The sequence below is a fragment of the Borostomias antarcticus genome, assembly GCF_949987555.1.
Source record: "Borostomias antarcticus genome assembly, chromosome: 17".
NCBI classification, from domain to species: domain Eukaryota; kingdom Metazoa; phylum Chordata; class Actinopteri; order Stomiiformes; family Stomiidae; genus Borostomias; species Borostomias antarcticus.
In genome coordinates, this window is record NC_140250.1 from 20,443,262 (window position 1) to 20,456,921 (window position 13,660).

Below are 13,660 nucleotides of genomic sequence, written 5' to 3' on the forward strand. Positions count from 1 at the left end.
TCACAGCCTAACTTCTACATTTAAGAGTAATGAAGGTTACAGTATAGTCGGTCTCATGAGCTATGAGCCTTTTTTTGAAGCAATAAGAAATACATACAATATGTTTTCCCACAGAGCAACACAGGTTTTATTTTATTAATCATTCCTGAAACTGATCTTCATCACATGAGGTTAGTTAGATAAACGCCACATTGAAATAGACCGGCTTTGTGTAGTTCTGCACAGCAAAAATGCAGAAATATAAAAGTAAAAACCGACTTTGATAGACTTTTTAATTTTTTTAAATTTTTTAATTCATTATTTTTTAATTATTATTATTATTTTATTAAAACTTTGATAGACTTCAGTAGTCTACTTTGTGTAGTTCTGCACAGCAAAAATGCATAAATATAAAAGTAAAAACCGACTTTGATAGACTTATTTTTTTTATTTTTAAATGTAATTATTTTTTAATTATTATTATTATTTATTTATTTTAACTTTGATAGACTTCAGTAGGCCCTAGCCTCGTGAGACCAGATCACATAGAACCTCCTGATTGGAGCATCTGGCGCATCAGGTTAACTACTGCACAGCTATGGCGCGTTCCAGGCAACCCGTAACTCGTAGTTTTCCGACCTCCTACACGTGAAAATGCTCTGGAATGGCAGTTAAACCCGTAACTTCCCACCCGTGAACCCGTAACTTCCCACCCGTGAACTCGTACAGATCGATGTACTCCCAGTTGCCCGGATGGGAAGTTACGGGTTGCCTGGAACGCGCCACTAGAAGCAGCTCGTGGGTAGAACCAGCTCGTGGGTAGAACGTAGCCATGTTGCTCTCTCGGCTTCCGTAGCTCGCGAGGAACCGCACATTCAGTCGTCTCCCACACAAACCAGGTAAAGTCTAAGTTATTCACATTTTTTTAAATTATAGACTTAATTATATTTGACTGTAAACATACATTTTTGCTTATTAAACCAATTGCCAAACTACATTGAGGAAAGCTTGTGGGCCAGCCTGCGTAATGTAGCGAAGCTAGCTAGCTAAGCTAAATTGCTTTACTCAGTTCACTTCCAGGTAACTGCTAAGCTCATGTCTTCAGCTGTAGCACCAGCTAGCATGCTCAATAGGCCCTGTGCACCAGCTACACTACTTCCTGAAAGTCACTTTTACATTACATTACATTACAGTCATTTAGCAGACGCTTTTATCCAAAGCGACTAACAATAATTGCATTTAACGTAGGAAGAGCCAATGTACTACTACTTGCCAGAACTGACAAGTACATCTTCTCTCTAAAACAAGTGACTAAGAGCATAATCTAGTGCTGAAGGCAAAGTGCAAGAATCACAATCTAAAATACAGTGCAATATAATATAATAAGTGCTTAGGTGGGAGGATTGTTGTAGTACTTCTTGAAGAGATGAGTTTTGAGCCTGCGAATTGGCTTGGCTTCTTTATTTCCTGTCCTATATGATTGGATTAAGTGATTAATCAGGTGTGACCGGCAGACCCAGCGCACACCTGATTAATCACTTAATCCAATCATATAGGACAGGAAATAAAGAAGCCAAGTGACTTTCAGGAAGTAGTGAAGCTGGTGCACAGGCGTCATTTTTCCCCCCAACCAACTTCTGCCATAACCACGCCCCCGCGAGTTTTCATTGGACAACCCTAACCCTATCCCTAACCCTAACCCTAACCCTAACCCAATGAAAACTCGCGAGGGCGTGGTTATGGCAGAAGTTGGTTGGGAAAAAAAATCACACGGTGCACAGGGCCTATTAGCAATACCTTTGATGGCCAGCTTCTCTGTGGACCAGGTCCAGGCGTATGATGGCGACAGTCTCCGGGAAGTTCACGGTGACCCACAAGTACCAGCGCAGACGGTCGCCCCGGCATCCCTACCCCGTCAGAGCCATCACCACCCGGAGCCAGACCTCCAGCGGCGGCGTGTTTGAGAGGCTGCCCGATGAGGTGTTTGACATTATCCTGGACAAACTCTGTGGTGGGTTTGATAAAACAAGTTAACACTTTTTTACTTTCTATTTTTGTCCCAATGGGCTAATCTTCGATGGCAAACTATATTGATGAACACACGTGTACAATAGCTACATGAATGGTAAATGGACTGCACTTATATAGCGCTTTTATCCAAAGCGCATTACAATGGCCTCTCATTCACACACACATTCACACACCAATGGCGGTAGCTGCCATGCAAGGTGCTAACCTGCTCGTTGGGAGCAATTTGGGGTTCAGTGTCTTGCCCAAGGACACTTCTACATGTGGACAGGAGAAGGCGGGATTCGAACCGCCGACCCTACGATCATTGGATGACCCCCCCTACCACTGAGCCACAGCCGCCCCATGACCACATGACCACTGATTGATTGATTTCCGTGGCAAACACATTAATTCCACATGGGCTTATAAGACATGTACAGTAGGCTACAAGCCAAACAAAACAATTTACATTAAACATAGATGTCTCCTGCATTTGACACATCCCTGACTACACTGATATGCCTCCTACTGTTTATGATCCAGCGCTGGAGATCAGCGTGTTCAGCATGGTGTCCAAGGTTATCAGCAGCTACATCATGGAGCACATCTCCACCCTGGCCTGGAGAAACAGGAGGATCACCCACAGCTTCCATCACGGCACCTCCACTGAGGAGATGTCATCCATTGACCACTACAAAGCTCTGGGTGAGAGCTCACTCACTCACTCTTCCATCACTCACTCACTTACACTCACGTAAGCATGCACACACGCACTCATTCACTCACTCATGCACTCACTCGCCCAGCAGTCATTGTGAAACATTCCTTTTGTTTTTGCTCAGGCTTGTTGTTCAAGAGATGTACCCTGTTGCTACCGACTAGGGACAGGTTAAAGTTTATGTATGGCATGTTCTCTCAGGTAAGACGAGAGGTCAGTTGAGCTGTGCGTGGAACTGACACTAGCCTAAGAACACTTTAAACTTCTACTGTTGTATGTAACATCATTGGCATGTCTTAAAAAAACAAAGTGTGAGAGTGTGCACAACTCCTGGTTTAAATGAACAGTCATGGGTTCCCTTTAGGGTGGTACAGTAAACAAAGAGACGTACTCACGAAATAGACAGTACAGTCTGACAAAGTGCGCAGACTTTCCACGTTTTCAGCAATTACTTTCTAACACGTATAATGTGTTTACAAACAAATCTTGAAATTCACTTATTCTATAACAGTCACTGTAAGTAGACTAACAATGACATTCTGTTCCTCCCTGTCTCACAGGTTCCCTGTGTTATGATGGAGCAGTGTTCTACCTCCGTACCCTGCCTGGGGTTCTCCAGCTACGGAGTGGTTCTGCAGGTCAGAATAATACACAGAGAACCAGGGGAACACAGCTATTCTACTGTGGTCACATTTGTCGAGATGTAACGCTGTTTTGGAGTAAAAGGCAACATTGTTAAGCGTTTCTTTGCTCTTTTTTTTTAACGGCAGACTCTGATAGCCGGCTGGGACGAGCTGGAGTGCCACAGAGTTTTCAAGTTCCTGTGCGACTCCACAAACCTCCCCAAGAACATCCAGTTAGCGGTCACAGGAAAGCCAGGTACTGTGTGTGAGAGAAAGTAAGGAAGAGAGAGAGAAATAGAGAGTGGGGGCGGCGGTATAGCTCAGTTGGTAGAGCGGGTCGTTCAGTGATCGTAGGGTCGGTGGTTCGAATCCCGGCTCCTCCTGACTACCTGTCGAAGTGTCCTTGGACAAGACACTGAACCCCAAATTGCTCCCAATGAGCAGGCAAGCGCCTTGCATGGCAGCTGCCGCCATTGGTGTGTGAATGGCGCTCCGGGCCAGTGTAACAACTGGATGGGGAGCGCGTTACAAATGCAGTACCTATACCTATACCTAGTGACTTTGGTGATAAAGAGTGAAAGAGAAGGAGAGATTGTGAGTAACTGACTATGAGAGAGAGAGAGAGAGAGAGATAATAGACGGATGAGAGTGAAGAAGAGAACCCTATGTCCCCGGTTCTCCCTCCCAGGTGCGTGTCAGGTCTTGGAGCTGCAGATCCGCCGGTTCTGTCGTCAGGTTCTGCTGGACCCGTGGAAGCAGCGCAGGGACACACTGTTCTGGCTGACCCGCATCCTCAAACCCTGGCCCATCGTCAGCCAGGCCCGGCTGCTCTTCATCCTGTATGGTCCCTCGCTGGCCGACGGTGAGAAACGCATACGCACACACACACACACACACACACACACAGATGTACTCCATATACGTGCACACACACACACACACACACACAGACACACACACACACTAACAAACATACGTACCCCCCCCCACACACACACACACCTATATAACCTATGTACTACAAACATTTAAAAGATATGATTGCTATTCAGGACTTGAGGGCCTATTCGCGGTTTATCTTCCATGAACCTGAACCGTGAACCTGAACCATGAACCTGAACCGTGAACCTGAACCATGAACCTGTACCATGAACCTGAACCATGAACCTGAACCATGAACCTGAACCATGAACCTGAACCATGAACCTGAACCATGTACAAAGACTATAATTTCCCTGATTGCCTCGGTATTCTGCTAGCTGCAGTTGTCCTGCAGGCGCGCAGTGGGCTGCAATGGAAGTCAATAGAGCAATTGAAATGCGTTTGGAAAACAATGATAAATGTGCTTTTCCGAGCCAGGAAGCGCAGGGTGTAATCTTCCCTGGACTCTCCTGACGGAGCTGAACGCTCTCCCTCCCTCCAGGTTCTCCAGACTGGCAGGAGCCCCTAGGGTCTGGCGTGACCCAGAGTGCCCTGTGGGACCTGGCCAAGGCTGTGATCCTGCTGCACAGCGACCTGGAGGCCAAAGACTGGACCAGCGTCACTGTGCTGGCCATCCTGGAGGAGCTCACAGGTATGACAGCGGCCGTAGAACTGTGGAACTAGACTGAGTGGGTGATTGAGCTGTACCACCGTACTGCTCCAACCACACGTTCTTCTCCGTTATGCTGTACATTCTATCACCTTGTCTCCCAGGTTCACTTTATAGGCGTCATGTTATTTTATTTTTGTTCTTGTTGTTAGTGAGCACTGACAGAACAATAACTGTGTTAAAAATACCATGTTTTTGATGTTTCCTATCATTGAGTGGCTGTGCTGTGATAGGGCCATGTGTGTTGCCTGCGCCCCCCCAGTCCTCCCCCAGGCCTGGAATGTGGAGAGTGTGTCCCGCATGTTGATCCTCTGTGGTAACAGCATATGCTACAGCATGCTGGCCAGCAAGGCGCTCAACGGACGCCTCTTCGAGATCTCACGGCTCATCGTCTACCTCATACTGGTGAGACACTGATAAGAGGTTTTCTGATGACTCTTTTCTGAAGACTAGTCCTGTCTATTGTTGCTGTTCTTAAGCCATTCCCATCTCTAGGACACATATGGTCAAGACTCTAGCAGACCAGGTGCAAACAGTAAAAGCCAAGGGCACTAATGCACACAATGGATAAGGGCGTAAGACTGAACTATGTATAGAATCCAGCCACGCCGTGACTATAAAGCTGCACAAACTCAATGCTAGTTGGTCTGATCACACTGAGCACACTGTCTGTGATTGGCCGGGATCTCGTACGCTGTTGTACTCAATAAATCTGATCAAGTCTGATCTATGATTCTGTTCCGGCGTACTCCTTCTCCTCGGCCATTGAATCTTCAGTACCAAATCTCCATCTTTTATCAGTAAAATAAAATAAAACTCGACAGAATCATCTAGTGCAGAAACTTTGGATTTTTGCACTTTGTTGTCAGTATTAAATAAGCAGGAGTTGCTTGACCAGGGTTAGACGCATGGCTACTTGATATTTTTGTTTTCCTAGTGGTAGAAAAATGAGAATATTTTGTCATACGTTGTACCCACTAAACAGTCCAGTTTCCTCGTCCCTAATCTTTCTAATAACTACTGTACTGTTTGCTGCTGAGGCTTGGGGGTCTTGCCTTGTGAGATGAAGATTAAAGCGCCGAGCTCTACATGGCGGATCAGCGACCTTAAATGAAACGTACTGCTCCTGCACCCAGGTTTGTGAGAAGGATGGATACTACATGAACTGGTCTGTGAAGATGGTGCAACAGCTGTGCCAAGTGTTCCCCACGCCGGGGGAGAAGTGGTCCTTCATCCAGAGCCTGGAGAACGCCTTCTCAGAGGTCAGCATGGAGATGTACGAGGTCCTCGTTGCAGGTGAGCTGGGACTGGTACCGTCTGGATGTCGTCAGGATAACGGGTCAAATCCTTGACGGCACAAACGCTGCAATCTGAATGTATCGTGTGTGATAATATATCTGCTGTTTTCAAGCGTTGCTATCGCAGAAGGCAGTGTTTCTATGTAAGGTTCCGTGTCCTAGGTAACCATCATGAGGACATGGAGATGTTCCAGACGCTCTGTGGGCTCCTGAACGCCAGCGCTCACTTCCACACAGAGATCCTCTACTTGTTCCTCAAGAAGGAATGAACACGGGCCAGGAGGGGAAGAGGGAGAGATTTGGAGGAGGGAGGAGGAGAGAATGGGAGGAGGGAGAGAGATTTGACGGAGGGTGGGAGGAGTGGAGGGGGAGGGTTTAGGGATGGAAGGAAGGACGAACACCACATGACTTGGAGTGACTAAGTTATGAAGGGATGTATTTAACAGCTTGTTAGGATCAGAAACTCTTGACTGTTGTCTTGTCCTCGAGTGTAGCCTGCTCTCCTCGAGAATCATTGAACTATTTTGTTTTGTTACTCATTTATTTGATACATATTTATGACATATTTATTTGATACATATTTATAACTACGCATACATTTCTCAAAAAATGTTGGTATATTGCTTTCTATTTATAAAAAAATATTTATATTTATTGGTGTTGCGCAAATATGTTTAACTTGCATTACGGTTATGAGGCATTGATGTTTTTGTAATATTAAAGTGCCATTTGAAGTTTATTGAGCTGAATTACAGTTTGTCCTCAGAGTTTGTCAGTATAAAGTTTCAAAAATCAATTTCTAAAAGGTCAATCAGCTCATTTTCGCGGCTGCATTAAAAGTCATCACTTTAACACAAACTCAGGAAATACCAAGCTGAGAATTTAATCAGACAAAGTCAGTAAACTGCTCTTACATTCTCACCTCTAACGTGAGAATATCTCAGCACATTTCACACCATACAAAACAATCGGCATCAACTGACAAATGGTAAAAATATGTTCAACACAAGTCTACACACACAGTCAGTACACCATCCAGGCTAAGCTTGTCTTTAGACGGCACCAACAGTGCTGTGAGTGAGTTCTGTTTGGGTTCCTTTCTAGTCACAGCGAGGGTCTTGGTCGGGGGGGTGGGGTGGGGGTGGGGGGGGCATAGTCTGCTCTCTCATTGACCAGCACTTTCCACGCTACGTCTTCATGCCTTCGCTGTTCTGATATGATCTGGAAAGAGAATGAGAAACACTGAGAAGTGCTAAATCAACAGCTTTTACTTACTACTTCCTTTGAGACTTGTTTGCCTCATCAAATCAAACTTCATTTATAGTTTATAACATCCTCCTCTTGTTCTACTTGACACCACAACACAGGCCAGTGACCACACTCACACCACAACACAGGACAGGACAGTGACCACCACACTCACACCACAACACAGGACAGTGACCACACTCACACCACAACACAGGACAGTGACCACACTCACACCACAACACAGGACAGTGACCACCACACTCACACCACAACACAGGACAGTGACCACACTCACATCACAACACAGGACAGTGACCACACTCACACCACAACACAGGACAGTGACCACCACACTCACACCACAACACAGGACAGTGACCACACTCACACCACAACACAGGACAGGACAGTGACCACCACACTCACACCACAACACAGGACAGTGACCACACTCACACCACAACACAGGACAGTGACCACCACACTCACACCACAACACAGGACAGTGACCACCACACTCGCATCACAACACAGGACAGTGACCACCACACTCACACCACAACACAGGACAGTGACCACCACACTCACACCACAACACAGGACAGGACAGTGACCACCACACTCACACCACAACACAGGACAGTGACCACACTCACACCACAACACAGGACAGTGACCACCACACTCACACCACAGCACAGGACAGTGACCACCACACTCACACCACAACACAGGACAGTGACCACCACACTCACACCACAACACAGGACAGTGACCACCACACTCACACCACAACACAGGACAGTGACCACACTCACACCACAGGACAGTGACCACCACACTCACACCACAACACAGGACAGTGACCACCACACTCACACCACAACACAGGACAGTGACCACCACACTCACACCACAACACAGGACAGTGACCACACTCACACCACAACACAGGACAGTGACCACACTCACATCACAACACAGGACAGTGACCACACTCACATCACAACACAGGACAGTGACCACCACACTCACAACACAACACAGGACAGTGACCACCACACTCACACCACAACACAGGACAGTGACCACACTTACAACACAACACAGGAGTGACCACCACACTCACACCACAGGGCAGTGACCACCACACTCACATCACAACACAGGACAGTGACCACCACACTCACACCACAACACAGGACAGTGACCACACTCACACCACAACACAGGACAGTGACCACCACACTCACAACACAGGACAGTGACCACCACACTCACATCACAGGACAGTGACCACCACACTCACATCACACCACAGGACAGTGACCACCACACTCACAACACACCACAACACAGTGACCACACTCACACCACAACACAGGACAGTGACCACACTCACACCACAACACAGTGACCACCACACTCACAACACAACACAGGACAGTGACCACCACACTCACACCACAACACAGGGCAGTGACCATCACACTCACATCACAACACAGGACAGTGACCACACTCACACCACAACACAGGCCAGTGACCACACTCACATCACAGGACAGTGACCACCACACTCACATCACAGGGCAGTGACCACACTCACACCACAACACAGGACAGTGACCACCACACTCACACCACAACACAGGACAGTGACCACACTCACACCACAACACAGGACAGTGACCACCACACTCACACCACATCACAGGACAGTGACCACCACACTCACACCACAACACAGGGCAGTGACCATCACACTCACACCACATCACAGGACAGTGACCACCACACTCACATCACAACACAGGGCAGTGACCACCACACTCACAACACAGGACAGTGACCACCACACTCACACCACAACACAGGACAGTGACCACCACACTCACACCACAACACAGGACAGTGACCACCACACTCACACCACAACACAGGACAGTGACCACCACACTCACACCACAACACAGGACAGTGACCACCACACTCACACCACAACACAGGACAGTGACCACCACACTCACAACACAGGACAGTGACCACCACACTCACACCACAACACAGGACAGTGACCACCACACTCACACCACAACACAGGACAGTGACCACCACACTCACATCACAGGCCAGTGACCACCACACTCACATCACAACACAGGACAGTGACCACCACACTCACACTCACATCACAGGACAGTGACCACCACACTCACACCACATCACAGGCCAGTGACCACCACACTCACATCACAACACAGGACAGTGACCACCACACTCACAACACAACACAGGCCAGTGACCACACTCACATCACAACACAGGACAGTGACCACACTCACACCACAACACAGGACAGTGACCACCACACTCACAACACAGGACAGTGACCACCACACTCACACCACAACACAGGACAGTGACCACCACACTCACATCACAGGACAGTGACCGCACTCACACCACATCACAGGACAGTGACCACCACACTCACAACACAGGACAGTGACCACCACACTCACATCACTGGAATCACATGATACAGTACTTACTGCACAATTTGCTCTATGGATGAAGTGGAACAAAACAGAATCGTTTTCAGGGGAGGTTGTCAAATTGGCAAGAAAAAGAATCACTCTTTCTTCCGTGCGCGCGCACACACACACACACACACACACACACTACTACGTATACCTTGTAACCAGTCGACCCCCTCCTGTAGACCCTCTCCTTCCACGGCATTACTTGCACTGTGGACAGAGATAGGCTACAGTTACTAAAAGTAGCCTAATTAATCTGAACCTGCATGTGTGTCCACATGTCTGTGTGGGTGTGCCTACCAGATGTGTGGGTGTGCCTACCAGATGTGTGGGTGTGCCTACCAGATGTGTGGGTGTGCCTACCAGATGTGTGGTTGTGCTTACCAGATGTGCAGTGTGCCTACCAGATGTGGGTGTGCCTACCAGATGTGTGGGTGTGCCTACCAGATGTGCAGTGTGCCTACCAGATGTGCAGTGTGCCTACCAGATGTGCAGTGTGCCTACCAGATGTGCGGTGTGCCTAGCAGATGTGTGGGTGTGCCTACCAGATGTGCAGTGTGCCTACCAGATGTGGGTGTGCCTAGCAGATGTGTGGGTGTGCCTACCAGATGTGCAGTGTGCCTACCAGATGTGCAGTGTGCCTACCAGATGTGTGGGTGTGCCTACCAGATGTGTGGTTGTGCCTACCAGATGTGCGGTGTGCCTACCAGATGTGGGTGTGCCTACCAGATGTGTGGGTGTGCCTACCAGATGTGCAGTGTGCCTACCAGATGTGTGGGTGTGCCTACCAGATGTGTGGGTGTGCCTACCAGATGTGTGGGTGTGCCTACCAGATGTGCGGTGTGCCTAGCAGATGTGTGGGTGTGCCTACCAGATGTGGGTGTGCCTATCAGATGTGCGGTGTGCCTACCAGATGTGCGGTGTGCCTACCAGATGTGCGGTGGGCCTACCAGATGTGCAGTGTGCCTACCAGATGTGCAGTGTGCCTACCAGATGTGCGGTGGGCCTACCAGATGTGTGGGTGTGCCTACCAGATGTACGGTGTGCCTACCAGATGTGTGGTGTGCCAACCAGATGTGCGGTGTGCCTACCAGATGTGCAGTGTGCCTACCAGATGTGCAGTGTGCCTACCAGATGTGTGGGTGTGCCTACCAGATGTGTGTGCCTACCAGATGTGCGGTGTGCCTACCAGATGTGCAGTGTGCCTACCAGATGTGCAGTGTGCCTACCAGATGTGTGGGTGTGCCTACCAGATGTGTGTGCCTACCAGATGTGCAGTGTGCCTACCAGATGTGCGGTGGGCCTACCAGATGTGTGGGTGTGCCTACCAGATGTACGGTGTGCCTACCAGATGTGTGGGTGTGCCTACCAGATGTGGGTGTGCCTACCAGATGTGCAGTGTGCCTACCAGATGTGCAGTGTGCCTACCAGATGTGTGGGTGTGCCTACCAGATGTGTGGGTGTGCCTACCAGATGTGCGGTGTGCCTACCAGATGTGGGTGTGCCTACCAGATGTGTGGGTGTGCCTACCAGATGTGCAGTGTGCCTACCAGATGTGTGGGTGTGCCTACCAGATGTGTGGGTGTGCCTACCAGATGTGTGGGTGTGCCTACCAGATGTGCGGTGTGCCTAGCAGATGTGTGGGTGTGCCTACCAGATGTGGGTGTGCCTATCAGATGTGCGGTGTGCCTACCAGATGTGCGGTGTGCCTACCAGATGTGCGGTGGGCCTACCAGATGTGCAGTGTGCCTACCAGATGTGCAGTGTGCCTACCAGATGTGTGGGTGTGCCTACCAGATGTACGGTGTGCCTACCAGATGTGTGGTGTGCCAACCAGATGTGCGGTGTGCCTACCAGATGTGCAGTGTGCCTACCAGATGTGCAGTGTGCCTACCAGATGTGTGGGTGTGCCTACCAGATGTGTGTGCCTACCAGATGTGCGGTGTGCCTACCAGATGTGCAGTGTGCCTACCAGATGTGCAGTGTGCCTACCAGATGTGTGGGTGTGCCTACCAGATGTGTGTGCCTACCAGATGTGCAGTGTGCCTACCAGATGTGCGGTGGGCCTACCAGATGTGTGGGTGTGCCTACCAGATGTACGGTGTGCCTACCAGATGTGTGGGTGTGCCTACCAGATGTGGGTGTGCCTACCAGATGTGCAGTGTGCCTACCAGATGTGCGGTGTGCCTACCAGATGTGCCAGGGCATACCAGATGTGCGGTGTGCCTACCAGATGTGCGGTGTGCCTACCAGATGTGTGGGTGTACCTACCAGATGTGCGGTGTGCCTACCAGATGTGTGGGTGTACCTACCAGATGTGCCAGGGCTTGTCTTTGATGTTCTCCAGACAGAGGAGCTGGGACACCTTGACCGAGGACATGGCGTCTCTCAGGTCCATCTTGTTGGCGAAGAACAACACGGGAATCCTCCTGCTGCAGATGTCTGGACCAGGGAGGACCAGGGAGGACCAGGGAGACACATGATCCCCAGCACATCCCATAATATTCACTGGTCTGATGCATCAATCCGTGTTTAGTCTAATAACTAAGCATGGCGTTGGGTAAATGTATGTGTTCAACAGTAGTGTGCACACAGTCAATACCACCCACACTATGTCTTTTAGACAGCTCCAGTATAGTGCTGTAAGAGTGACTTCCTTTCTGGTGATCAATTAAATTTGATTTACTACCAGCGTTTGATTTACTAACAACATACATTTTGGTGCATTCCTTCTACTGTTGTCCTCTGATCTCTACGGACGTTTACGTTTGGGTGAGCATCGCTTACGTATTATTTTTCTACTTGGGGGGGGGGGGGGGGGGGGGGGGGTTAGGTTACCTTGGTGGTTGAGAAGAGTGTCTAGCTCTTCTTTGGCAACGACCATTCTTAGCTTATCTCCACTATCGATGACGAATATGATGGCATGACTCTCCCTGTGGACATGACAGAGATGATTAGGAACAGGACAACACTAGAGATGTTGATCTACATCCTTCAAAAGTTAAAGTTTATTTCTGTCTTAGCCTACTTGTAGTAATGTTCCCATAGGTTCCTGTATCTGCTTTGACCAGACATGTCAAAGACTGTGAAAGAAAGACTAGATAGAAAGAAAGATAGAGATTACATGTTAGTAACAGTAGGAGTTTGTATTGGTAGTCTTGAAATAACTTTTCCTACATCAGTAGGAAAAGTTTGTAGCCTACATTAATTACCTTGAACTTTTGAACTTTTCAATGTTGAAGCCAATAGTTGGGACTATGTCTTGATTCTGGGTCTGCAACACACGCACGCACACGCGCACACACACACACGCGCACACACACACACACACACACACACACACACAAATGACAGACAAGTAATGGCAAATAACATTGCTGAGAGAAATGTGAAGTCTGTGTGATTTTTACCTGACTAACATGTTTCCATTCCACTGGGCCAAAAAGGCCCTTTGGCTGAAAATAAGCAATCAGTGAATGACTGCAGTGAACCAGTGCAATTTAATTGATTTGTGCAATTTAATTGATTTTGATTCTCACGGACTCTATTCTAACCCATGATCTACTTGAAAGCGTTTGTCCACCCACAGCTAGGCCACAATCACATCAACCACTAGTCAATAACTAAATCATCATGATCACATTTAG

At 48.4% G+C, this 13,660-nt stretch overlaps 2 protein-coding genes across 2 annotated transcripts in view; one reads left to right on the plus strand and one right to left on the minus strand.

Moving 5' to 3' along the window:
• Nucleotides 1–1,818: 1,818 nt before the first annotated feature.
• Nucleotides 1,819–6,488, plus strand: LOC311320346 (F-box only protein 47-like; the record flags this gene model as incomplete). Its single annotated transcript, XM_084452077.1, has 10 exons — nucleotides 1,819–1,990; nucleotides 2,533–2,694; nucleotides 2,832–2,908; nucleotides 3,268–3,345; nucleotides 3,478–3,586; nucleotides 4,019–4,192; nucleotides 4,754–4,903; nucleotides 5,184–5,326; nucleotides 6,058–6,217; nucleotides 6,382–6,488. 10 exons carry the CDS (start codon nucleotides 1,819–1,821, stop codon nucleotides 6,486–6,488), a joined length of 1,332 nt encoding a protein of 443 aa, XP_084308203.1.
• Nucleotides 6,489–7,414: 926 nt separating this feature from the next.
• The window catches only part of LOC311320347 (ADP-ribosylation factor-like protein 6), a gene marked incomplete at both ends in the record, with an annotated part of 6,386 nt that continues 140 nt past the window's right edge, over nucleotides 7,415–13,660 (minus strand). Inside the window, 6 exons of the mRNA XM_084452078.1 lie at nucleotides 7,415–7,440; nucleotides 10,168–10,223; nucleotides 12,326–12,455; nucleotides 12,852–12,946; nucleotides 13,042–13,110; nucleotides 13,226–13,287. Of these exons, the coding sequence (XP_084308204.1) occupies nucleotides 7,415–7,440; nucleotides 10,168–10,223; nucleotides 12,326–12,455; nucleotides 12,852–12,946; nucleotides 13,042–13,110; nucleotides 13,226–13,287 (438 nt within the window). The remainder of the gene's footprint in view (nucleotides 7,441–10,167; nucleotides 10,224–12,325; nucleotides 12,456–12,851; nucleotides 12,947–13,041; nucleotides 13,111–13,225; nucleotides 13,288–13,660) is intronic.